The sequence below is a fragment of the Ammospiza caudacuta genome, chromosome 16, assembly GCF_027887145.1.
Source record: "Ammospiza caudacuta isolate bAmmCau1 chromosome 16, bAmmCau1.pri, whole genome shotgun sequence".
Taxonomy (NCBI): Eukaryota; Metazoa; Chordata; class Aves; order Passeriformes; family Passerellidae; genus Ammospiza; species Ammospiza caudacuta.
Genome location: NC_080608.1, coordinates 3,375,211 through 3,402,222, shown reverse-complemented (window position 1 = coordinate 3,402,222; position 27,012 = coordinate 3,375,211). Strand labels below are relative to the sequence as shown.

At 49.5% G+C, this 27,012-nt stretch overlaps 1 protein-coding gene across 1 annotated transcript in view; it reads right to left on the bottom strand.

Moving 5' to 3' along the window:
• The window catches only part of NRG2 (neuregulin 2), a 159,286-nt gene that overhangs the window by 24,769 nt on the left and 107,505 nt on the right, over nt 1–27,012 (bottom strand). Inside the window, exons 3-4 of the mRNA XM_058815351.1 lie at nt 19,785–19,903; nt 5,821–5,941 (exon numbers count right to left, since the gene is read on the bottom strand). Coding sequence (XP_058671334.1) covers nt 5,821–5,941; nt 19,785–19,903 — 240 coding nt within the window. The remainder of the gene's footprint in view (nt 1–5,820; nt 5,942–19,784; nt 19,904–27,012) is intronic.

Sequence of the window (27,012 nt, the reverse complement as noted above, 5' to 3'; positions counted from 1 at the left end):
TTTTTGGTGCACTCACAGAGGCACAATGGGTCTCTCCCAAGGGAAGTGGACAAGGCTGTGGCCATAGAAATGGTCCTGGGGAAGGCCAAGGCTGCACCAACCCCTTGTCCCCTCTCCAGCCTGAGTGGAGACTCCCAAAACTGCCCTTGCTTAACTCCATCCTTCTGTGTCTAATTGCTGCCTCTGAAAATTGCTTGCAAATGCCATTGATAAAACTGGTCAGGGATTTTTCTGTCCACATTCTGTTTTCTGTTATTGCTGGAAAATATCCCATTCTTTTAATTTTGACCTTAAGACCTTTTCTTTTTTTAATAACCCCATTTTGAAAACATCTGCAAAATTCTGCTCTTGGGTTCAGGATGAATTGCAGTGAGATATTTACATGGTAACAAAAATGCAGTAAGATGATCAAATCGAGCATCTCAAAAAGCACAAACCAAAATAGTTTGCATGACTCATTTTTATGATGTTTGCTGGGCACTTACGGCTGAAAATTGAGGAACTTTGACATTTTGCCCCATATCAGGGCAGAGCAATAATTATTGTTAATTATTATTTGCTACTTTCGTCTTCCTGCTGGAAGCAAAACTTTTTTCTGTCCAGCTGTTGCTCTAAATCTTGCAAGGGGTAGGCACATTTCCTTTGCACCCCCAGATCTTAATTAAAATATGCCAAATTCAGTAGCTCTCATAAAGCAATCCATGCTACAGAAAAATGTGAATGAGCAGGTGCTTCAAAATGACACAATAAAGACAAGCTGTAGCAGAAGGACACAATGCACTGAAGTAAGCAAATGGAAAAAAAAATGTTCCAAACACGTTGCTTTTTTGTGGAAAGGGCTGAAAAAGAAGACAGTTCTGTCATTGTCCCCTGACCAGTCCCAGATGATCAGGCTCTGGAGAGCCACAAAAGGCTGGGCTCCACCAAATCACTGATGGAAAGCAGAGAAAGCAACCAGAATAAACACAAAGGCCTTCTCCAGAGCAGCTAATCAAGACATGTTTGCTGCAGAGTGGAGTCCAAAGCTCAGGGACACCCACTGCTGGCTCAGTGCTCGGTGTTGGCAGGACCTGCTGCCCTCACTGAGCCTTTGCTGCTGCAGGATCAGCTCCCACACTCTGATGGCCTCAGGGGCTGATGCAGCCACAGTGCACTGAGGCACAGATGGGCTTCTTGAACCTGAGAAGGCACCTGATCTCATCACCCAAGACAAACAGCATGCAAACCCCAAGGAACGAGTCCTGGCTGGTCCGGGGGATTTGGAACAGGATGTGGAGATTTCACCCCTGGCTCTCCGTTTCCAGGGACATTGCAACACCTCCCCACAGGGCTGCTCTACACCCCTGGCACAGTGACGTCCCTGTGGCTGTGCAATGACCAAATGCCACTGGCAGGGTGGAACAGCTCCAGATGCCACAGCTGAGCAAACAGTGCTGCCAGGGGCCATGCAGCATCCCTGTGACAGTCACACCTTTGGATGGGGCTCTGGGAAGGCACAGGGCAGCTGCAGCGTGGCCAAAACTTCAGAATAATCTTTCTGTTTCTTGGGAAAATCTGCAGGAAACAATAGCTTGGAGATATGATTTTGAAAATTGGTGACTTTGATTCATCAGTTAATTTTAAAACGATCTGATCTTTTCTCCTTTTGCTTTGTTTTGTTTTTTATTCTCTCCTTGACTTTCCCTGTTTGCCTGAGGTGGTCCAGGCCTCTGACCTGCCTCTCCCAGAGGCAGAGCTGTCACCCCAAATCCAGGCTGTTTATCTGTCACATTTGCAAATCATCCGGCCTGACTCTTGGGAGCACAACTGGTCCAACACGATGTGGGGGTGCTGCTCCATAATGCTCTTTAAGTCTTCTGATCCCACACAAGATCCTGGCCCAGAGCTGATCACTTTGATCCACTGACCACACAGAAGAGATATGAGGAGCATTCCAGTGGGCAGAGAAGGCTCTGCAGCGATGAGACCTGACTTGCTTGCTTTGTTTGGCTGGGAAGACCCCAGCTGTACCTCATGTGTGCCAAGACCCAACGGGGGAAAAGAGCACAGGCACAGCCCTGTGGGGCACCCAGCAATAAAAGCTTAAAGCAGCCTCCAAGTGCTGAGCTGTGCCAAGGACTCTCCAGGATGGAGGCAGATCCAAGAGCAGAGGCTGCCAGTGATCCCAATGCTCTGTGTGACTGGGCACAACAAACCAGGCACCACTGCTGTGTGCCCCAGCTCAAGGCTGGAGACTTCCTTGTGTGCATCCCCTCTGAGCTCTGCTCACACCTGTCCCTGCCCTGGAGTCATCTCCTCAGGCCTCTTTGAGCAAAATGATCTGGAAAAAGCATTGAGAAGTTCGTCCTGTCAAAGATCCTGGAGCTTTTTAATTTACAAGAGATGCTGAGTGAGTTCTGTCTGTGTGTGGCTCTGTCATTTCCCAGGCTTATGCAGAAAATTTGCAGAATATTTGAGGCAGGTCCCATTTCTCCCATTTGACTTCCAGGTGGTCTGTTTGCAGAGTCAGGACAGCAGCACAGATCACTTTATGTTCAGGTTTCCTTTGACACCAGCATGTGTAGAATTTACTTCAAATTAAGGATAAAATTATGGAAGAACACAATCCAAAAAGACACAATTTCTGGAACAATCCAAGTCCATTCTGGGCTCTTCCTCAGTGAAGAAAATGCTTTATCCAAGGTCTGTCTGAAGCATATTAGAAAGGGAGGGAGGAAGTGGGATTACAAGCAAATACTTTGTTCCTCAGGATTTAAAAGACCAGGAGGAACATGTTTCTGGGAAGACTGTTAAAAAATAATAATAAAAAGCCAGCTGCCAATTTAGGCAATATTTGCTGCAAATCGAGCATGAACCACATCAGGAGAAGAAATTATTGGAGAACCCATCTGCTGTTTTTGGTCCAGACTGCCAGGGGGGACATCTTCAGGAAGGATTTCCTGTGCTTCTGGGCATCTGCAAGAATGGAACCCACCCCAAGAAGCTGATGGCAGGATGGTGGCAGGCAGTGAACAAGAACACTCCAAAACTCTGGTAGCTGGCATTGGAAAGGCTGGGAACATCACAAGGGTGCTGGGGGGGATAGAACCCCCTGAGCATTCAGTGAGGGAGGGCTGGAAGGGGGCACAGGGGCCAGATGATCCCCCCAAGGCCCTGGACACGTTCTGCTCCTGGCTGGAGCTGCTCACGTGGCTCTTGCTGATCTCCAGAGCTTTTGAAAAGGTTGTGAGCAGAACCTGCTGATCTCTTCCATGCTCCTGGCTCAGAGGCACAGTCAGGCTGGAGGGCCAAGGCTGCTGTTGCAGAGATCAGAAATGAACATGGAAACCTGTGTCCTTGCCTCTTCTCCTTTCTCCTGCATCTTTCACAAACCACAGCAGCAGATCTCCTGCCTTAGAAAGCATGGAATGTCTCAGCTCTTTGTTTGCAGGCAAAGGTGAAGTCTGTTTATTCATCAGCATCTTCCCCAAAAATCACTCCAAAATCATTGGGAGAGCCATTTTATGGGAAAAACTTTTCAGTTCAAATGCTTCTGCATCCCTCAATAGCTAGAATCCAGAAACTCTAAAATTACACCACTTCAAAAGCCAGGTTTTCTTATCTTCAGTTTGAGATTTTCATGATAAAAGCACCCAAGGAGAATGAGCATCCAGGGATGTCCTCAAGCAGTAAGATCAGAAGTGACTGTGCTGTGTGGAAGGCATTGGGTCCCCTGGGTTTCTGAGAACATGAAGCCTTGTTTTTCTGTTTTTCTTGTTTTTCACCTTTCCTGGCAGATGAGCAGTGACAGTGCAGCCCTTCCAGCCTCTTCTCAGGGTAACACCTTCCTGCCCTTCCACACATGCCTGCTCAGTTCCTATCTGGTTTTAGCAATTGGTACCTTGGAACTCACCAGGCAAGGATATCATTTTACCATCTGCAAAGTGAGGAATTCAGGCTTTCAAATGATATGAAATAATTAGGTCTGTTTGGTGTGGCACATAAAATCTTAGTGGGATCCATCACTGAGTGCTCCCTCTGTTCATCATCTGTCAGAACAGCCTGGTTGGAAGGTAGGCTGGAATTGCTTTGGTTGAAACAGTAGAGCTGCTGAAGACATTTGACAAGTACCACAGTATTCTTCATTAGGAAAAAGTGATTTTTATGCATGGTAGGGGTTCAGGTAACTCTTGTTGTAATTAGAAATTGATCCCATTTGAATCTTGATCTGCATTTGGGTCCTTCCCAAAAGAAATAGCCTTGAAATCTGTGCCCCGGCTATGACCACATTGCTTGCAGATTTGATTCATACACTCTTCCAAACTTCAAGGGTTCAGCCCTTCCCAGAATGGAAAGATTGGGATTTCTGGAGCTTCCTGGGCTGCAGCTACCCCAGAATGATGGCTGTGACTTTAACCATCACATGGGGCTCCCCCCCTGTTTCCTGTGAGGAGCACCGACCAGAGGAGACCATGGTGCCACCAAGGAGCCAATGGCAGTGACAACTACACCAAAGCATAGGGCTGGGGGGGACAGGGGCTGCTCCCACTCCATGCACACATGGGAAATGTGGGAGCCACAGCTTCTGCTTTCTGTCCTGCCCAACTCTTTGTGTGTCTGAGGGTGAGTCTGGGAGGACTGGGAGCTGCTCCTTCCACCCCAGCTGCACTGGAGAGCCAGAGCACAGGAGCTCAGCAGGATCCATTTCCACATGGCCTCTTCTGCTGCTCCCTGCAGAATCAGAGGAGTTCTGGGACAAGGGAGGAGCTGTGCTCAGTGTGATCCAGCCCTTTCAGGCTTGTGTTCAGTGCAGCCTCTAGGCCTGAGGAGCTGAGGTACCTGATGAGCATCACATCCTGCAGTGCTGCTGGGTGACACCCACAGATGCAAATACCTTTGGCTGTGTCTCCACTGAGAGGTCTCTGGGTTCCAAAGGGAGACAAATGTCAGCTCTGGGCTTCTCTGAGCTGGGCAGTGCTGCCTGGGTCACCAGGGGAGCTCAGGAGAGGATTCCATCTGCTCAGTGAGTGCACAGCCAGGGCACCAGGTCCTGCTCACTGTGCAGGAGCCCAGGGGCAGGGACAGCTGAGCTCTGGGTACCTCCAGCACTGGCAATCAGACTGCACAGCTTGTCCCCAGGCACTGCTAGGCTTGGGGGTGAGGTGTGAGATGCCACTGGGCTGTCTGGCTCTGAGCCAGGGGTGAAAAACTCTCACATCCCATTCCACATCCCTCAGGCTGTGCAGCCCCACTTCAAACCCTTCAAAGCTCATTTTAGGGATAACTTAGTACACGTCTCTAGCTTTTCTTGCAGGTTTGAAGGGGGAAACAAACATCCCACACAGTGGCCACAAAGCTGCACAGAGAGGGGAACAGCTGGGGGTTAACCCTGGGCCCATGAGACACAGGAGAGGTTGGGGCAGGTCTCAACAAGGGACCCCTCCAGTCATGGGGAAAGAGGAGAAGGCTGTGCCCCTGAAAATCTCCCTGATTGGAGAACAGGACGTGTCAGCTCAGGGAGAGCAAAAGGGACCCAAATTTCCTTGAAGCTGCAGAGGAGAAAGGGGAGAAAGGGGAAAGAAACAGCCAGGACAAACATATTCTTAGAGGGAGAAAAGCCAGGAAAAGTGAACAGTGACACGCACACAAAAAAGGAAAATACAAATCCTTGCCCCCCCTCCCCACCCCTGCCCCTCTAGTGCCCCTCTCTGAACCTGCACAGCTCAAACTGCAATTGCCAGGAGAATTTCAGAGCTCCCCCCCAGTCTGGCAGCTGCACTAAGGTCTCCTCTCCCTCAGCCAAGAAATTTCCATATTGACACAAGAACTCCACTCACTTACTTGCACGACAGCTGATTAATGCCCTCGATGTAGTAGCACACCCCTCCATTGACACAATAGGACTTGGCTGTTTCGTTGCATTTTCTGGCATGCCCGGACCAGGAGGAGAGAGTTGTGGTTACTGCAGGGGAAAACAAAAACACACACACAAAAAGGAGATATTGTTATTTCCTTTGTTTGGCAATTCTGCTTCCTTAGATGATTTTCTACGAGTTCATTTGCCAAAGTAAAAACCCCAGAGCTACAAACCTCAGCCTGTGCCTGCAGACCCACCTTCAGGTCCCAGGGCTGCAACTTGACCCTTCCTTTCCCAGCAAAAGGGGCCAAGTGAGTGAGGAGGTGAAGACTCATCATCCTCTAAGCAGCCACAATGTAGTACAAAATCTTTTTTTTGGCAAGCTGTAGGGAAATGCCCCTTTCTCACTGTCCTTGGCCCTCCCTCATGCTGGGAATGCTGTGCCAGGAGGCAAGGAAGGGTCAGGAAGGAGGGGAGCTGCAGAATCACAGAGTCCCAGGGATGTGCTGTGAGGCCTGAGCACCTCAGGACACTGGAGCCAGACCCAGAGGTGCTGCAGGGCACTTTGCATTGCTCCACACCTTTGCCAGTCGAGTTTTCAGAGCCAGGAGCAGGTCTGGCATGAGCAAAAACAGCTCCATCTGTCCCTGCCCTCTCCTGAGCATTTCTCTGTCCTGCCACAGCTGGGCTGCCCCAACAGCCCCAGCAAAGTGCAGCAGGAGAAGCCAGCCAGCCCCAGCTTGTGCTGAGGCAGGCAGCCAGCATGACTCCAGTTTCCCAGGTGCTTTTCCAAATCTAAACTTCTTCCTAGAGAAAACCTTTACAAAAGGTTTCTAGAGAAAAGCTGTCCTGTAAGTGACAAGAAAACCTGCAGAATTTCACTGTAATTCCTGTCTCTGAGAGACTCTGATAAATGTACAGACCAAAGCAGAGTCTCCAAAAGTAAAAAAATGCTTCTAGGAAGGAAAAATCAGTTGTTAGAGCATTGATACAGGTTACAGATGGTAAGCAGCTTTGGGGAATGCAGACCCATCTTCACATAAATCTAAGGAGTGCTGGGCACTAAAAAGCATGGATTTGTTACAACTGAATACTTAACCTCATTACAAATCCCCTTTCCTGGACTACCCACCTTGCTCAGACCCTATCACAGTTACACCTCCAGCAGTGGCTACTGCTTGCTTTGCAGCACCTTTTATGCTGTAGCCAAAGCTTCTGAGGAGATATTCTCTTCCATCCTCTTTTCCAAGGCAAGAATGAGCCTCCTGGAGAGGTTTGTGACACCATCATTGAGACTGCATCCTCACTGACACAGGACTTGAGGAAGAAAGCTTGAACCAGAGCCAGGCAGAGCCCCAGGAGGAGCAGCAGGACGAGCCATGGGCTGTGCCAGAGGCAGCCAGGGCTGCTCCCATTCCTTGGGCAGCCTCTGTGCCCACCCCACCTCTGCAGGGGCTGCAGCACACACACCAGAGCCAAGGGCTGCATTCCCAGCTCCTTTGGGAACATCTGGGCTCTCCAGGCAGAGGAGGGCTCCCAGCACCTTGTGAAGCCTCTCACGTGTGGGTGATGCTTGGCACTCGAGTTTGTTGTGCCTCTCACACGTCTGGGACTCTCTGCAGGGTCTGTGGGGTCCAGAGGATATTCCCTCTGGGCTGCGCCCACCTGGAGCACCCACACTGTCACCTGAGCATGGATCAGCTCCCTGCTCTGTCCCGTGTGCTGTCCCAGCCATTGTCTGCCATTCCCATGGATGCCTCCCACTGGCTGACAGGCCAGAGCTATTCCCATGCCTTGCCTTGAATAACCATTGCCTCTGGCTCTGTCTTTTCACAGCTATCCAGGGCACAGCAAGCTGTCCCAAAGTGCTCTGCTAAGGAGACATGGAAAACACTCCAGCAGCGAGCCAGAGTGCTCACAGCCCTGGGACAGCAGCTGCTCCCTCAGGGCACGTCCTGCAGCCAGATGGGAGCCAAATGTGGACAGCAGGGTGCTCACACTGGAGCTGAGTTTGGTTTGACCAAGCCTCCAGTGAAACCCTTTCAAAAATCTGAATCCCACACTTCTGCAGGAAATTCAGCACTCCCTTGCAGTTAAGATTAATGGTAACTAAAAGCCAAAGCCATTATGAGTCTGTGTAATTTATCTGAGGAATGCAGACTCATTATACAGACAAGACTTTAAATTTATACCTTTACAAGATAGTAGCACATTTCTACTCAGGAGAGGAGAGCTGTGGGTCTCTGATAAATGTGGGTCTCTGCAAGTGCACCATTGGATCAGGGAGCACTGAAACTTCATCAGCCCAAGAGCTGGTGCAAATTGAAAGGCACACGGATGAAAAACAAGCACAGGCTGCAGGGAGCTGTCACCCCTGCAACCATCAAACACAGCACATGGTAGCAAGCAAAACGATCCATCTGGCAAAGTCTCACATCATAAACCCTACAGAGAATTATTTTGGAGCAAGCCTTGCCACAGCAAGAGAGGGGCAGAGAGGGAGAACTGAAAGCAGAGCCCAGAAACCTCCCCATAGGAAACACCCCAGATACAAAGATACCCAACCCACCAAGAAAGGTGGATGGGAAGATGCAGTGCTGTGTGATGTGATACAGGAGGATCACAGTGCTCATCAGCCAGAGATTGCATGGGATCTTCATCCCATAGAAACAGTTTTGTCCCTTTTAAACAGGTAAAAAAGATCCTGACATGACTGAGGCTTGGGCATATTGGGCACTTCTAGGGGAGAGCTGTCAGTAGAGCTGTGCCTGTCAGGGAAATACATGGTTGGGAAATACTGCAGGAAAATACACGGGTGATCACCTCTACTGGAAGCATCTTTCTAATGTCATTATCCTTTCAACCCTCTTTCCTGCAAGTACCTTGCCTTTTATCCCAAAGAAGCACCAAGTGTTTTAAAACTGAGCCATGGAATCGCCTCTCTCCAGTGCATTTGTCAGCACAGAGATGTGGCAAAGGCCACAGAGAGAGGCAGTTCCCTGTTGAGAGGAGAGCGTCAGGAAATGAGGCCATTTCAGACTGTAACTCTGGTCAGGCCAAAGCCCTGTCCTGGCCCCAACAGTGGCAAAGCTTAAAAAAGAAGATCAGTGATCATTTTCCTGAGCCCCTGCAGGATGGGCAGCACAGAAACAATCCAAGGCAGCCTCAGTGTTGTCACATTTAGTGGTCTTTGCTGGATTCTTCCACCATCAAGTTTAGTTGCTGTTTGAATAAATCTAATCTTCTAGCACCTACAATTTGTGCCAAGAGCTCCAGTGCTATGCACACAGTGTGTAAAGCCACATCTTCATTTTGATATTTTTAACCTACCCTTTTCTGGCCTTTGTATTAGGAAAAAACTACTCTTTATCCCCATTTGTTTCCCCTGTGCTACCTGTGGCTTTACAGGCACAGCCTGCATCTCCCTCCCTAGCTGGGAAGCAATGATCTCTTTTTATTCTTTTTAGGGTCATCCCTGGTTCTGTTTTTCTCTTTGGAAATAGTGAGACCATACTGCACACATGATATTTATGGGATATTTTTTCCAGTCATAGGAATTCCTAATGGGGTTTTTTTTGAGGTTTGGTGCACTGAATACAGATCTGTCTCTCTTACAACCTGTAATCACACTGCTGTGTGGGGTAACACATATTCTAGAGGCTTCCAAGGTACCTGATCTGGGATTTCACATTCATGAGAGCAACAATTCAGGGAGCAAGGATGGAGAGACCTGCCAAGCTCCATGGGAGGACAAAGAGAAGCAAAATGGATCACTCAGAAGTGGTAACTGTGCCTGGGTTGAAGCGTGGCCCTGTGACACCCCGTAGCTGCAGATCACACACAGCACCTCAAAGCATGAGGCCAAGGGAGATCTCAGTGGGTTTCCAGCACACTGGTGGGGTCATTCCCAGATTCACAAGTTCCTTTGTGTTTAGCTCTATTCCCCATCAGTCTGGACCAACACTTTAACAACTGCATGCCTGGTGCAGAGTCATCTGGGATGTTGGACCTTGGTGAAGTGAACCTCACACACAGTTTATTTACAGCTCTGTGCCAAACACTGTGCCTGCTGATCCACAGGCACAATTACTCCCCACAGCTATTTCACATTAACTGCTCTACAACAGCAGGCAGATTTTACCCCCCATTGACTGGTGTGGCAGAATAAGTCCTTCATTCAGCCTCCAACACAACTCCATCTATCCCAAATGACTCGGAAAGTTGTGAAATTGCTGAGATGAGTGCAGAACTGAATAAGCAAGGGAGCAGTTTTGGGTGGTAGCAGGGTGGAACAGGACTCATGAAGGCAGTGGGACGTGATGAGGGAGCTGTGCAGTGACACCAGCCATGAACCAAGAACCTCCCCAGGTACTTCAACAAATTAAAAGCAGAAAACCACGAGTGTGCATGAGGCAAGCAAGTGGTGACATTTCCTTCTGACCAGGAGGAATAAGCAAGGTGCCCCTGAGATCCACAGGGGCAAACTGGTCAGAAAGCCCCTGCAGGGTGGGAGAAGGGCTGGAGCAGCTCAGCCATCAGCAGGTCAGACCTCTGCTGGTCTTCAGCCCAGCACTGAGAACAAAGCAGGAGGGAGGGAGGAGGTGAGGACAAAGAAGAGAGAGGAATAATGAGGTGAAGAAAAGAGGTGAGGACAGGGAAGAGAGGGCTGGCTCTTGATTATGTGTTTGTGAATGATCTGCAGCCACATTTTATTGTTGCTGCCCCAGCCAGTGAGGACAGAGCAGCATAAACACATGGCAGATTCAGAGCACTGGAGTCATTCACAGAGTCTGTTTTCCACCACATGTCTCGGTTATTCTGGACTATCATCAATGGCAGGGCAGCAGAGAAGAGAGCCAGGGGCAGTGACTGTGCCAGGTGGACTTCCCTGCACACAGCCCATCTACGCAGAAAGGCCATTAATGATTGTGCAGGGATTCTTACACAATTCCTGCCATGCACGTCATCTCACCTTTGCAGGCAGCTCACCAGCCTGTTCCCAGAAGCCTGGTGAAACCCTCCCCCTGCAAAGAGTTAATTAATGCAGCTTGGACTATAAATTATAGTTAATTTTTCACGAGCTACAGCTACTGTCGAGGAGAGCAGGGAGACAGCGATGGTTTCGCCGCTCCTTTTCTTCTTTATAAATAACTTTGGCTGGTGGGTTCATAGAGCACAGACACTTTATTCTCTCAATATTTAGACATTCAGTTAGACAGATGAACTCAGCTGGTTGGGGAGTGTATACAGATTGCCTGCTCTGTATATGCCTCATGTACTTACTGATAAAACACAGAATGGCTGAGGTTCCTCTCAGCAGAGTTCATCCAACTGCTTGTTAGAAGAACATGGATGAGAAGGTGTCTGGCCAAGATATTCCTCAGTTGTAGGGCTGTAATCCTGGTGTGAGCCACACTAAATCCGTGATTTACACTGATTAATACATGGAGGGGCTGGTGTTCCTCACCATTCCCTCTGTGTGTCTGATACAACACCTCCTCCTGCAATAAACCTGAGCAGAGCCTGGATGCTCCCCTCTGTTATCTGTACATAAAATCAGAAGGGCCTGTGCACACTGGGGTTTGCCTGACAGGAGACTGGGGACTCTGGAGCTCATAAAAATTCTGCTCCTGTGTGTTTACTCATTTGGAAATGACCAAATATTTACCCCCGCATTTTATTGAAATAGATCCTGCTGGAATCATGTTTCCAGTTCCTGAGGGGATCATTAGGATCAATAGCTGCACGCTAGGAGCTCATCCCAAGACACAAATACCAGACTGCAAGGCACTCATCTTGGACCATCAGATGCTGCTGATCAAAACAGCACAGGTTGCATTCCCCACCTCTCCCATCTGCCCTGTTCAGGGGTTTCAGTAAGAAACAAGTTTAAAGGTTTCTGAGTACCCAGGGGCTGCCTGTTTCCATGGGACAGGCAGTTATTGCAGGGGCAAAGTCCTGTGTTATTGCCTTATTGCCAAGCTTCAGGCTGCTCCTCTGGAATGATCTCTGCAGCTTTATGAGGGAGCCCTTCCTATGCTCTGCTCTACCACAGGGCTCTGAAAATGCACATGACAGCAGTGCAGCATTTCATTTCCCCAAATCCCCAGCATCAATTGTAATAGCAGCAACATGATACTTCAATGAGGGGATTTGTTCAGCAACCTAAAAATCCTTTCACAGAGCCAATGCCAGCGTGAAAGCTTCGCAGGCAGGGCAGCTGAAGCCCAAGAAGTGAAGCAACACACCAGGATCCCAGGATGGAGCCAGAAGAGCAGATCCCCATGTCCACAGCCCAGTTCTAAAGGCTGGGCTTAGCCTCAGTGCTCCCAGGGGACACCAGCTCCCACCCCACACTTATCCTGCCCCTCTTTGCCTTTAGAGTCTTCACAGCACATCTCGAGTGGCAGCTGCGTGACTACTTAAAAAATACACAGAGTGCAAAATGAGCAGTGAGCAGGATGGGGCAGCTGCCAGGCACCACAGAGCTCTCTGCAGAGAGGCAGTGAGATCTCCACACTCAGTGAGATCTCCACACTCACCTCAAGGCTCCGTGCCTGCGTGCATGCAGGTTCCGCTCAATTACAGCCCCACCTCCAGCAACGCGGCTGAAATTATCCCAGCAAAGACCACACCAGCATTTATTTTTAGTCTGATATTGAAAACTGCTCTGTTCACATGGCCAGACTTATGTCTGCTCTGCCTGTGCTCTGGGCTGGCTGGACACCCTTCACCTCCAAGGCCAGAGCTCTGTGCTCACACCTGGGGCTCCAGGAGGGCTCAGTGGCCTCAGGCTGGAGGGGCCAGGGACTGACCAGATGGGATTTCACACTCATGAGAGCAACAATTCAGGGAGCAAGGATGGAGAGACCTGCCAAGCTCCATGGGAGGACAAAGGGAAGCAAAATGTCTCACTCAGAAGTGGTAACTGTGCCTGAGTTGAAGCGTGGCCCTGTGACACCCCGTAGCTGCAGATCACACACAGCACCTCAAAGCATGAGGCCAAGGGAGATCTCAGTGGGTTTCCAGCACACTGGTGGGGGCATTCCCAGATTCACAAGTTCCTTTGTGTTTAGCTCTATTCCCCATCAGTCTGGACCAACACTTTAACAACTGCATGCCTGGTGCAGAGTCATCTGGGATGTTGGACCTTGGTGAAGTGAACCTCACACAACAGTTTATTTACAGCTGTGCAGGTACAGAGCAGCTCAGTCACCAGCAGGTCAGACCTCCAGCTCGTCTTCAGTCCCAGGACTGAGAACAAAGCAGGAGAGAGGGAGGACATAAGGACAAACAAGAGAAAGGAATAAGGAGGTGAAGAAAAGAGGGGAGTAAGACCAGCAAGGTCACAGGCAGGTCTGCCATGATCACCCAGTAAAGGCCAGGCCAGACTGAATTTGAGAGCAGGTTTGAGGGGTTGGTTGAACCATAACCACGTGGCACACATTCCTGTGGGGTGTGGAGCTCACAAAGCACAGCACAACCACTGAAATCATGCAAGTCCATCAGGCCAAGCTCACCTGGCAAACTGAGGAGAACATTTTCTACACCCAGCCACACTGGGCAGCAGGGAAGGGATTAAACTGGAGGGGATTGCCTCAATGGCTCTGCACCAATGAGGCTACAAACAGCCCAATGGCATCACCAGGATGACAGCTATGAAATCTGTGGGCCCAAACTGGTGTGTGGAGAGTTAGACTTAATTGGAGAAAAAAGGACTGTTTCAGCTACCCTTCCACAGGGGTCTCTAGAGGGACTCTGGGGAGGGCTTGTGATGCCCAGCAGATGAAATAAAGGCCCCAAAACCAAACCCAGAGAGCCCAGCTTTCATTCAGGTGCTTCATATCAGCCTCCAATGCTCCTGCTCCCAGCACAGCTCAGCACTGCCTGTTCTGCTCTTTCTCCTGTTTCCCCTTCTCCTGTGACCCTGAGTCCTCTCTGCGGCAGAGCACCCTCAGCCAAGGACACTGACAGCCCACCGAGGCTGATAAAGCACTCAGCAGGCTCTCACCCAGCTCCAGAGTGAGCCAGGAGCATGAGCAGAGTCCAGGGGAGCAGCCTCAATAATCCACATGCTGGTTTAGAGCACCTGCACACCACTGGCACAGCCTCCTGCACCCTGACAGCATCCAAACCACGCTTCCTCCACCTGGCCTGTGTTCTCTCCTCACCCTCAGGGCTTCACCTGCTTGTTGAAGTCAAGGAACGGAGCTAGAGGAGAGCTCAACAGCAGAAAGCAAGCACAAGGGATTACCTGACCTTCTCAGAGACTTCAAACTTTATCTCACCTTTGTAAAATTAAACGTTGAGAGGGTTTGACTAGCTCTGTCCTGCATAAACCTTCCATCTCAGAATGCTCTCCAGATTTCTCTGACCCTTCTTCCATTTCTGCCTCCATCAGAATGCTCTAAATGTCAGCACTGGTTCCTATCCTGTTTATCCAACATGTGCACAGACTCCTGAGCCTTGTTTAGCTGCCTCATGCTGCTCTGTGACAGGATCACGTTGCCATTCTGGGCTCTCTGATGTTGAAATGAGCAGAAAGGACCTTCCTGTCAGGGCACAGGATCAAGTTTCCACATCCCTGCAAGTTCCTGCCTGTGAGCTGGGCCACTGTGGCCACCCAACTGCACAGGCTCAGCCTGTGACAAGCACAAAACAAAGTCTCATTTAACATTTTCACCACCAATGAGGCTACTGCAGCACAAATGAAGCTGATTGGAACCTCCTGCTTTTCACAAACCAGGTACTGGGGGCATCAGTGTTTAAAATCCAGCAAGTGATTTACAAGATTTCAGTGAAACAGCAAGAGTAGGGACAACCTACAGGTGACTCTGAATACAGAGATTGAAAAGAAATGCAAGACTCTTACAAGAATGAGATACTTGTCTGCTCTCCAGATCATCCCATCCCACATCTTCATCACCTCCCCATATGCTATGCACACATGCAATTCTCTGATACAACATCCATCACCATAAAAATCAGAGAGATTCTGAGTTGTACAGATAACACTTGGGAGATATTGCAAAAAAGGAATGTGAAGGGAAAAGTGAGATAGAGCTTTAACTCTGGGGCCTTTGCCATCTCTTCCCATTATTAGGGAAAACAAAAGTGATGATGCACCCACAGAGCAAAGAAGTTTTCCAAAAGGGGAAATTTCTGTGTGTCCTTTCTGAGATTTGGCTTTTAAGAAAACAAAATTAATCTAATATGATGCAAATAAGTAGCATGGATCTCTTCTGGTGAAAGCAAAGGGAAAATCCTGGGGAAGGATGATGTGGCCATGGCATTAATGATGCTGCATCTCACCTTGGCATTCCTAGTGCAGTGCGAGTGAAAACACTACAAAGAGCACATTTTAAGTGCAGTTTTCTAATCAGAAAAGCTTTTAAAGAATACCTGGCCAGTGCCTGCTGTGGCTGCAATCAGATTTCCTTTAAATTCATAAAAGACTGAGCTTTCAAAGGAGGAAACATCCCCATAAAATCTGCAGAGCAGAACTGCCAACAGGGAGGCACAGCCAGCTGTGCTCTCAGATCTGGGCATTTGCAGCTGGGATGGAAACACACAAAAATAAAAATCCCTGCCTGCTCCTGCCTTCCCAGGGCTTTTGCCAGGATCCTGGTGGCTCCCAGTGGGGAGAGACCCCCTGACACAGACAAAACCACCCTCCACCAGGAATTGCTGAGCCAATGTCCAGGCACCAGGATTCTAATCTACACTTTTATCCCCTCCTTGGTTTTTATTGCTCTGTGCCCATTTTCTACTGTTTTTGGGACAACTGAGTAGGAGGGAATGCTAAAAAACATTTCAGCCACAATAAATCAAATTAAGGATTTGGGGAAATCTGTTCTTGCTTTCTGGAGACTCAGAAAAAAATGGGATGGCAGGGCATGGATGGATTTTCTGCAATTTTCTTATTACCTATGCTTAGAAGACTCATGTCTTTTTTTCTTGTACTTCCAACAGCCTGCTTTGGTTTGATCAGCTATCCTCAAAAAAATCCCAAACACAAAAGCAACATGAAAAAAGAAAACCCTGTTAAATCAAAGGCCATAACAAGCACATCTTGCAAATACCAATAACTCCATGTACTGAAAGAGCTGGGAGTGCTTGAACTTCAGCTGCAATTTTAAGTAGCATGTTCTTCAAGCTGCCATTGCAATAGTTATCAAATTCTCCCTCTCCAAGATAGATACCAGCAATATAAATCAGATTTTTTTTTTTTTAAAGATCTGGAGAAAGAAAGACCAGTGGCTTTGGGAAAAATCAGACAGAAGGAGTGATTAAAGAAGATTCCAGGAGGCAATAAAGCATTTATGAAAAATGTCTCATAATAGCAAACAAATCAGGGGAAAGCAGCTGTATGAGGGGGGTGGGGGAGAGGTACTTACACTCTTCTTCCATAACAACTATTTTAGTTTCTGAGGCTGGTAAGACTTGTGGTGCTTTCGTTGTTCCTGGGGAAATTAAGGTAAGAAAGTAGTGAACAAAATAATCTCCTTTGAGCAGAGCAGGGTGGGCTTAGCTACTGTGGGGAGGAGCAGAGGGGCAGGTGCTGCTGGGGGCACAGGCTGGGGCTGCCAAGGTGTCAGTGCTGCTTTGGCAGGGCATGGATTGGGGTGCCAGAGGCAGGACAAGCAGTGTCCCTGCAGGGGATGGCACGATGTCCCCTCGCTGGGAAGGGCCTCGTGTCACAATAAGGAGGCAGAGATGGCTCAGGGCTCACCTGGCAGGAGATGAGTGAAAATGTGGGAGGTTTCCTTAGCCCTGATGGCCACAAGAGTGCAAAGATGGGATGGCAGGATGTGGTAGTGGGGAAAATGTGAGGTTTAAGAAGAGGTGGGGTTTTCTGAAGAGCCTCCATCCCACGTGAGGTTTTGCAGCACAAATTAATGCTTGGACCGGAGGTGGAGGAACAGGAAACAGATGAAGCAAGGACCCCAGGATTAGGGGAGACAAGCACAGGGAGTGATTTCCCCTTTTTGAACCAGGATACTGGGAACCCCAATGCCCACAGAATGCTCTACTCAACCCTGCTGGCAGCACCAGCACCTCTGGAGAGGTCCCTCACACCCTCTGGATGCACAAAGGAGGATGCCCCAGGAGCCTGACCACCCTGCCAGACCACCACAAAGATCCAGAAGCAGAAAGAATTTTTTGTACAACTTGATTTTCTCTGCAGTGTTTGATAAGGGGCAGGGCAATAGAGGAGATGCCTAAAAATTTTCTGAGGAAAAAAAGAATCTGAAACAATCCCACCTCAACTGTGCCCTCATGGCCATGAGATATCAACATTAGACTATTCAATGATGAGAACTGGGAAACGGGATATTTTTCTAAGAAAGCATCTCATTTACTTCAAAATCATAAAATCTGCAATATATTGCAGTATATTTTGACTAAGTCCAGAAGCATTTCCTCAGAAATTAACACCCTCACAAAGTTTCTCAATGCAAAAGCATTTATTTCTGAGCTGGGAGTTTTGTGGAAATGCTGGAATTTTAGAGGAGGGGTGAGGGGAGGGTTTGGCTGAGGGGCATTTCCTAGGTGCCAAGGGGTCTCTGCTCTGCAGCCACTCTCTCCAAAGATGTGGTGGTTTTGGTGACTTGCAGCAGATCTGTATGGCTGAAAAGCTGCTTTTCTGAAATGGAAAAGTGGTGTTGGAATAGAGGAAAGAGCACTTTGCAATGGAAGCCACAACAGGATCAGTGCTAAGGATCCCGTGGAAGAAGAAACAGGGGACAACACATGTGGATTCAGGTGCCCTGAGGAGTTTTGTACTCAGAGGTGTCACAGAAGAAGGGAGGAAACCTTGCAAGGCCCCAGGAAGGCTGAGCAGTGAGGGCACAGGAATACTCCAGGAGAGCATGAGCCTGCATAGTGGGGAAGGCTGCTTAACTCTGAGTAGCTGCAGGGGAAAGAGGAAAAAGAGTGGTAAAAAGAGGTGAAAAAAGGGGTGACAGGGCCACAAAAGCCTCCAGGGATCAGCATCACCTGGGCTGCCCTTGTAGGGGCTCAGATGGCCCTGCTGTGCTAAGGTGTGCCTGCAGCTGAGCAGTGAGCCAAGGGCCCAGTGGCAAGGCTGAGAGCATGGACCATCCAGGCAGGGAACCCCCAGATTCACAGAGAGATCTTTGTGTGCCTTTCGTGGGTTTTCAGGTCTTAACACATTTCTGGGCAGCTCAGGAGTGGGCACATCCCTGCTGGGAGGGTTCTTGTCACACAGGGTGGCTTCCTGAGCACCCTGGCAGGTTCTGCCTGCCCTGCACTGGCCAGGTGTGCATTTACCTGGTGTGCATTTCCCTGTTGTGCATTTCCCTGCGTGCATTTCCCTGTGTGCATTACCCTGCTGTGCATTTACCTGTGTGCATTTATCAGGTGTGCATTTCCCTGCTGTGCATTTATCCAGTGTGCATTTCCCTGTTGTGCATTTACCTGCTGTGCATTGCCCTGCTGTGCATTTACCTGTGTGCATTGACCAGGTGTGCATTGACCAGGTGTGCATTTCCCTGCTGTGCATTTACCAGGTGTGCATTTACCTGTGTGATTTCCCTGTGTGCATTTACCAGGTGTGCATTTATCTGTGTGATTTCCCTGTGTGCATTTCCCTGCTGTGCATTTACCAGGTGTGCATTTCCCTGCTGTGCATTTCCCTGTGTGCATTTCCCTGTGTGCATTTCCCTGTGTGCATTTCCCTGCTGTGCATTTACCAGGTGTGCATTTACCTGTGTGATTTCCCTGTGTGCATTTACCAGGTGTGCATTTCCCTGTGTGCATTTCCCTGCTGTGCATTTACCAGGTGTGCAGGTCAGGGCCCTGCAGCAGGCATTGGCACTGCTCAACCTCACTCTTCCTCCTGTGGGAGGGTTTCTGGTGCTGGGAAAGGGGCAGCAGAAGAGCAGACAGGGCTCTGATGGCTGCACAGGGGGAAGGGAGGTTGCACATGCAGCTCCCATCACACAGGAGCAGTTTATGTGGTATGGGACAGCCAGAGAGTGAGGCAAGAAATAAAAAAGGAGAGCACTGCCTCAGTTTCTTACTGGGCACACCTTTGCTATCAGAATTGGAAATAAACCCAGCAGAGCAGCAGGGCTGAGTTCACAGACATGGAGGATGAAGGCAGAGAGGTGTGAGCAAGGGTGGCTTTCCTGCAGACCCTGCAGGCAGGGGCAGGCTGTGTGATGCTGCAGCTCCACAGAACAAAGGATTCAGGATGGCAAACACACTGAAGTAAGAGAGAAAATACTGCCAGAAAGCAGCAGGAGCAAGCTACCTTCCCTCACATGGGATGAGAACAAATCTTGGATCCCAGCAAAGGGCTGCAGAGCCCAGCTCACAGCCCAGGCCGCCACAGTGCCCCTTGTGAATGGCAGGAGGAAGAGCTTAGGAAATACAGTCACCCCCTCCCAGCTGTGCCCTCCCAGCTTCTGGCAGCCACTGTAGGGACTTTCTGAGCCGGAGGGTGCATCCAAACCAGCGTGTTAAGCAATATAATTATTATGACCAAGATAATAATAAAACCACCTAACCTCAGACTCCATCCGCTGAGCTCTAAGAGATGGAGCACACATTCTAGGATGAAAACCAGAAGCAACTTCACTCATCACAAAGCTATGGTCTAAATACTTGTCTTCTGGTGAGTTTTGCTTCTCAGAAATTCTTTAAAAAATGAAAACATCAAGCCCACCAGCTTTCTTTCTTCCTTACCCCTTTTTTTTAAAAAAATACATTGACTGTAAGTTTATTTAAAATGTAAATTAACCACATTGCCAGTAACAGATAACAAAGATAAACATTTATGCTAAGCTGCATTTTTCTTATCTCCCAAGATTATTTTACTCGATATCCTGAAAGCATGAAACAAAATACAAGACAGACCATGAGCAGAACCTTTCTGTGGAATGGCAGACAGCTCGAGACATTTGCTGGCTTCTTCACTTACCACTTTTCACATTCAGGCTGCCTTTGGCGGTGTCTTTCCCTAAAACGTTCTCGGCTTCGCAGCTGTACTCCCCAGCATCTTCAAGCTTCACCTTGTTGAACTGCAGTCTGGAAATCTTTCTGTTGAAAAGTACAGCAGACATTTCTTACTCCATTGCTGACCAACCTCGTGAAGTGACAACCATTCCTGGCCCTGGAGGGTCACCCCTGCTTGACAGGATGGGCTGCCCGAGCTTGCTGAATGGGCACTGGAGCCTGGATAGGATTTGGGCAAGTCCCTTCCCAGGATTTGCTAGGAGAACACCTCCCTCTGAACCCACTGCTCTGAGCCGGTTGTGTGCTTTGGTCTGACACCTGCTCTCATTCACACAGAAAGTCTCATGAGGAGCTGAGGCCCAGAGTCCCAGCACTACAGCACAGGCTTTCCACACTGGAAAAGAGCCAATTTACTGATGGACAGTGGGATCTGCCTGCCAGACAGAGATGTGGAGAGGAGATGCCTGCTCTGCACCTTCCTCAGCAGGGATGCTGAGCAGTCAGTGCTCCACCAGCTGCATTCACGCAAACACCCACAGCACCCAGGGGGACACCCCTCACCACTCTGCACATCCACTCCCTGGGGTTTGCCCTGGACATATCACTGACAGCTTCAGCTCGACCTAAAAAAAGGGCAGGCACTTTGTGTCCACCAAATCCACACTCCAATGGACTACAGACATGTGTGGCTGAGCTGCACACACTCATCTGAGCAGCCAGATGTGCCTTGAAAGAGCAGGAGAGGGTGGGTGTGACAACTGCCCGTGTCACTTCATAGCCTGTGTCACCTCCCAGCCTTGTGTCACCTCCCAGCCTGTGTCACCTCCCAGCCTGAGAGAAGAGAGGGGTAGAGAGGATGAGAGGGTAAGAGCGTAAAAGGATAAGAGAGTAAAAGGGTAAGAGAGTAAAAGCGTAAGAGAGCGAGGTTCCCGTTAGAATATAATAAATCTTCTGTGCTGAATATTCTAATTCTCACTAACCAATCTAGTACAAGATACAAATCCTATAGCATTTACATACAGCCTATAAGAATCATTACATCACCATACTGTGTTACATTTTAAACCCTAAAAATGACTCTTTGGGCCCCTTCTGCCAAGCTGGCAGGGTCTGCTCTGACCCTTGGGCCTGTCTGCAAGCAGAGGGTGTTGTTCCATCAAAAGGGGATTACCTTCAGATGGCCACACCATTGTTTTCCATTGTTCAGTAACTAAGGTATCTCAAAGCTTGCTTTCATGTAAATCTCAGTTATGGTTTCTATATTCTCAAAATCTTTTGCCAGGCAATCATATTTATAAGGCTTTCCTGTTTCATCTTCCCCAACACCAGCCTGTGCCCCTCCACGGGAGAGGCAGATCTCTGCTGCAGAGCTCTGTGGCGCTGCTGAAGGAGCATCGCCTTTCCCACTGGCTGTGACTCATTCTCTGGGATGGCTCTGACTAACAGGCAAAACCTTTTGTTGCCTAGTTTAACAGGGATCTATAGGAGCCTTCAACACACACTGAGTGCCACTCATGAGACCACAGTGGGATTCCCACATGAGACCCTCTGATTTTCTACATTTTCTTCCATTTTAGCCATCTTATCACAACCCACCCTGTCTGCTCTTCTCGTGAGAACATCTCTGTTTGCTTTCCACCCCAAGCTTTTACCTCAGGTCTGTGTCACTTTATTTAGAGACTTGGAAGCGCTGCCAGCTTTAGAAAGAGGTCCCAGTGGCCAATGTTGCTGAAGGCAAATATAATTCCATTTATGTGGAAAATAACCATCAGCCTCGGACATAGCTGCAATGTTCCACGTGTCATCCGAGAAGGACTTTTCTATGGGATGTGCAAATCATTGTCCATAGGAAGCCCTTCACAGAAGCACACTGGCATCTTTTTAACACCCTGACAAGCTGTTCTCCTGGGAGGCACGGCGCAAGGACGCAGCAGGAACATCTCACTAGTTATATTAGTAAATTAAAAGCACTTGGAGACGACTTGGTAGAGCTCCCAGGAAACAGGCGCTGCCCTGTTTTACAGGATGCGGTCAAGGGCTCAATTGCATGAGCTGGGGCCACATGTGGAGCAATTTCTAAATGGATGTTGACAGTATGCAAAGACCTCTTGAGTCCCTCTGACTGTAGGTCTCCCCCCAATCCATTTGTGCAACACAATCCAACATGGGAGCCTGAATAAGAGGGGTGATTCTGCCTTGAATCACCACATAACACCTTTCTCTGAGTGTTCTCAAGTCTCTGAGCACAGGCTGTGACAGCCCTGGGCATGGTGGCCCTCACTGCTGTTCTGTTCTGGAGCCAGGTAATGCACCAGAGACAGGCATTTAATGACATTTAAGGGCACCCAGTGCCTGTTGCTGCCCTGTGCCTGTTGGTTCCTGCACCTTGCTGGGAGGCACAAAGGGTGCCTGGGCTCTGCTGGGCTGCAGCACCTTGTTCAGGAGCATGTTCCCCACTCCCTCCATAGAGGAAAGTGTGGAAATGCTCATCAAAAGAGTGAGATGGCTCCAGAATGCAGCTCCAAGCCTGCTCCCAGCCCAGCCATTACTTTCTCCCAGCTGTCTCAACCCTCTCTGCTAGAATACACCATTTGTTTCACAAAGCAGGCTGCAGTGCAGGCAGCACATGCTGAAAGCAGCTTGGAAGAGCAAGGCTCTAACTCAGAGTCCATAGAAAACACCAGCCTGGCACATCAGCACACTGGGGCTCTCTGCCAGGTCAGAACTGAGAGCATCAATGGACACGCTGCCTTCAGCTGCCAGAGCACAGATGTTCTAATGATCATTGGCTGCATGGCAATCTCAGTCCACAGCACATTTCACCAGGTGGAGCAACTGGAAAAATCCATTTCTGCATTAGAATATCACCTAATCACCTAATATCACCTATTTTACAGATAAGGGGGTGTAAGTCCCAAAGATGTGAGTTAGGGAGTGGCACAAAAGGAGCCACACTTGACAGACTCAGCTCCAGCAAGAGGGTGAGAGACATTTGGTCTTTTACCTGAAACTGGAGAGGAATGTAAGCAGAATAAAGAGTGATGTTGGCATTTGGAGCATAGCAACATCAAGGTGAAACCAAAGAGGATTACTTTGTTTTAATGCACAAGACTTGTACTGTCAAAAGAGCTTATTTTTGCCGTCACAATTGGTTGAAATTATTCTGTACTGGAAGATGCCCTTGAAAAATCAAGATTTTTTTCTTGCCCTTCATAGCCCAGGCCAATGGTGTGGCCCTCTTGGTCTCCACACTGTGCTGTGTAATGTCTGGTGACAGACTCAGGGGAAAGGAGATGGAGATTGGAGATATGGATCAGCTTTCATGTGCAGCATAAATGCAAAGAGAATTTCCCCATTCTAAGCAGCACTGAAACAGCCAGAGAGATATTTTGCCTCACAGCATTAACCATGGGCCTTTTAATTAACATAGATAAAGGTGTCAGATGGACAAGTCCTCACCTGATCTGTGTGTGTGAAGGGGGACCACTCTGGTTTTGCCCTATTTTACTATCTCTAAGTGCTCCTGAAACATCCCAAAACTCCACTGGAAATCATCTTTTCCAAGTTGTGTTCCTCCCGCTGCTGTCCCCAGGTACTTTGTTCTCCCGAGGGCTGATTTCACAGCCACACCAAGGAGTGGCCTCCAAGGAGTTACTGTGGGCCCAGGGGTGTGGGATGAAGGCTCCTGGGGACAGCAGCCCTGGGAGAGCCCCACGTGTGCGTTCACAAGGGTGCCTGGCTGCCAGACCATGCCATTCTTCTGGAGGAGGGCTCTGCCCCGGGCTGTTTGCTCAGTGAAAGGGCCAGGGTCACTGACAGATCCCATCATTTCGCTGCAGTGCAACTCTGTTGACATCTCTTTACTCCAGGGGAAAATGTGCCTCATTGTCTTGCCTGACCCTCAGCACATATGACTTAGCCACGCACTAATTATCTCCTGTAGTGCCAGTGGAGGGATGAGCCACGGGGAATGTGCTGTCTGCAAGCTCTGAGGGATAGGATTCACAAGGAGACCTTCAGCCTGGCCAAAAGAAGATCCCCCAAAATACCTTTCTGGCCAAGAGAAAAGAGTCCCCCAGAGGGCAGTTTGGAGGGATGAGTAAATCACCCTCTTCAGTGCCAATCTCCAGACTACAATGGGAAACAGGGAGATCAGCTCTTGGCCAGGACCTACACAAAGATCCTGGCAGATTCTGGCTGGGAAGGGTGTCCTCATCGGCTGTAATTTAGACATCTAAATGTGAGCTCAGGCCCTGAGGCCTGCAGTGCAGTGAGAGGAGAAGAAACAGGCCCTGCATCTGAGCCAAGGAGGAACTTCCCATGACAGCAGGCATGTTCCCACCAGCACTCTGGTCAAGCTTGAATCATTTTCCCCCTCTTACCTACTGCCAAGTGGAAATGGGGCCATCTTCCCAGGTCATCTCCTCACCAAGCCATTCCTGTCAGAGCATGGATCAGGAGAGCAGCTGCCATGAGCTGCCCCTGTGACACCTACACTGAGGGCTCCATGCTCCCTGTGTGAGTTCAGCCACTTCTGCATCCTTCTGGACAAGAATAGCTCCAGGATTACTACTGTTGCAGTGGTTTCTTAATCTTCTAAAAATAGGGTAACTAACACATAAGTAACAAAGAAGTCAAGGAATGAGCTGGTGAAGAGAACTTGGAGACCACCCCATATGTGGCCCAAAAATTGTCAATGGAGAGCACTGCACATAGTAAACACACCTGAAACCACAGGAAAAGGAAATTCCCAAACATGACCCTTGCAAAGGACATGCTGGCTGCCCTGCTGTGGTCACCCATTAACTCCCTTCCCTCTGTTTGAAGCAGGAAGCACACTGGCATTGCCGAGAGCAGGAGTGCCAGCAATTGCTGTAACGTGCTCTGCTTGCATCCTGCCAGGGATTTAATTGGTGCCTACGTGCTGCCCTGGCACTCTCACCCAGCTGCATTTGCCCTGGAAGAGCAGGTTAATGATTGGCAAGAAGATTCAGGATATCCAGCTTACAAACCACAAGTGCTGCCCAGCAGCAATCGAGCACTGGGCAGCCCCACTGGGGCTCTGGGGGGACACATCCATCACCCCCAGCACTCAGTGGGTTAATTCAGGCAGAAGGAATCACTGCAGTGCAAAGGCAGTGTGGGGATGGCATGGCAAAGCCATGTCTGGCAGGGCAGGAGCAGCCAGGAGCATTCTGTCCCTTGCACAGCCCCTCTGATCTGTTCCCTGCCCTCCAGCTGTGCTCAGCAGCGCTGGGCAGAGCTGGGCAGGGTGGCTGTGCTCACAGTGCTTGAGGAAAACAAGTGTTTTCTGTGCTCCACAGCATCATCTGGCCAGCTCAGTATCAGCTACAGAAAGAACAAGTGGGAAAGGGGACAGAAATGCCCTCAAGCAAAGCAATCAGACAAGAGGAGTAAGGACAGGAAGGTTTGGAGTTTTCAGCTTGGCCATCATCCCTTCTCTATCTCCCTTCCTCCCCTCACACCATCTCCTGACCCGCTCTGTGGTTGCCCTGCTGGGGTGGTGGGGGACAGGCAATGTCCTCAGAGTGCCCAGGACAGGACCAGCCATCCCCTGACCCACTCTACCTGCTCTCGGCTACCCCTGTTCCCCAACATTAAAGTGCTGTTCTAACCTGAGAAGCAGATTTGCCCCTTCTGTGCTCAGCAGTGCTGTGGTCTCTCTGTGCCCAGGCTGAGGACAGGCTGATTTTAAGAGGAAGACTATCCCAGTCCTCACTGTGCAGAGCTGACACTGACACTGGGCTCAGAGTGAGGGTGAGCTGCTTCTGGGCTGGCCAGTGTCAACAGGAGGGGACAGGATCAATAAGTACACTCCAAAGAGCAGGGTCACTTGTGCAAGCCCCTGCAGGCTCAAAGGCAGCCAGGGGTGTTCTGCAGATGGGGAGAGGTGTGGAGCAGCAGAGTCAGTGACACCACACCAGGGCCTGGGGTGGACTTTGTGGCTGCTGTGCTGAGAGGCAAATCCCTATGCAATGCTGCTGCTGCTCCCTGTGCCAGTCCTGGCTGTGGCACCTGCCAGGGTGTGAGGTCAATAAAGGAGAAAAAGCTGAGTTTGGGGCTCTGGCTGATGCACAGACCCAATGCCACTGCAGGGCCCTTTGTATCACTTCTGGAGTTCAAGGCAATTGATCCATCCTATGAATGCTTCCTGCAGCCCCAATGCCAGGATTTTAATTTCTTTGAGAAAATGTAGGTCCTGGAGCAGTGCTCTGAGGCCAGCTCCCAGCAGGTTCTTTCCCTGCTTCCTGTGATCTCATACAGGAGCAGTCCCAAGACTTCCCAGGGACTTCCCAGCACCTAATGTGGAACAGATTCCTGGCTATCCCAAAGAGTGTGTGACCTCAATACTGAGACAGGGCCCCTCAGGGTGCCCAGGTCTCACTGCCTCAGCAACCAAACCAGGAGCTGGTCATGGGGCAGGGAGGGAAAAGAGGGCCAGTGCTGCTGGGGGCAAGGCACAGAAGTCCTAGTTTGGAGGTGTATTACATACTGGGTGGAGGTTGATATGCTGGGCAAATCAGAGGCAGGACCAAAACCTCAGGGACTGCCAGGAGTGGGGAGGGAGGCCTGAGAGGACCTTTAAAACAAAGCACATAAAGTTATAAAGAATCAAGGAGGAGAGAGAGGTGCCATACCAAGAGCAGCTGTCATGGGGACAGCCCTGGACAGAGCCCAGCAATGGAGATGAGCAGGGCCAGGCTGCAAATACCGACACCAGGAAAAAGCATTTTAGGGAACAGAGATCATGGGAAAGGGATGGCACCTTCACATGGGCAGGGAACTATTGCTCCAAACCCCTGTGAAACACCACCATGGTCATACACAGGGTGTGCAGGAGATCTAGATAAAGGTCTGGGTCTCCTCATGTCATTCTTTTCTCCCCAGGCCATTTTCTGCAGCTGGTCCATGTCACAGATCCTCAGCAGAGTCTCCTCCATGGCAAATTTGTTCCTGCAGTCTGTGATGTGCTGTGCTGGGTGAGCTGCCAGCAGCTCCAGCCCTCCTCCCCAAAGGTAAAACATTTTAACCTAAACAGGATGAATGGGATTTCAGCTCATGTCTCAGGGAGGGCCTCCACCTAATCTGTGACATTTTGCAACTGCAGTGGGCGAAGGTCTGCAGAGAGAGATTTTTATTTTGATTTTGTAAGCAGCCAACATGGCTGGAAA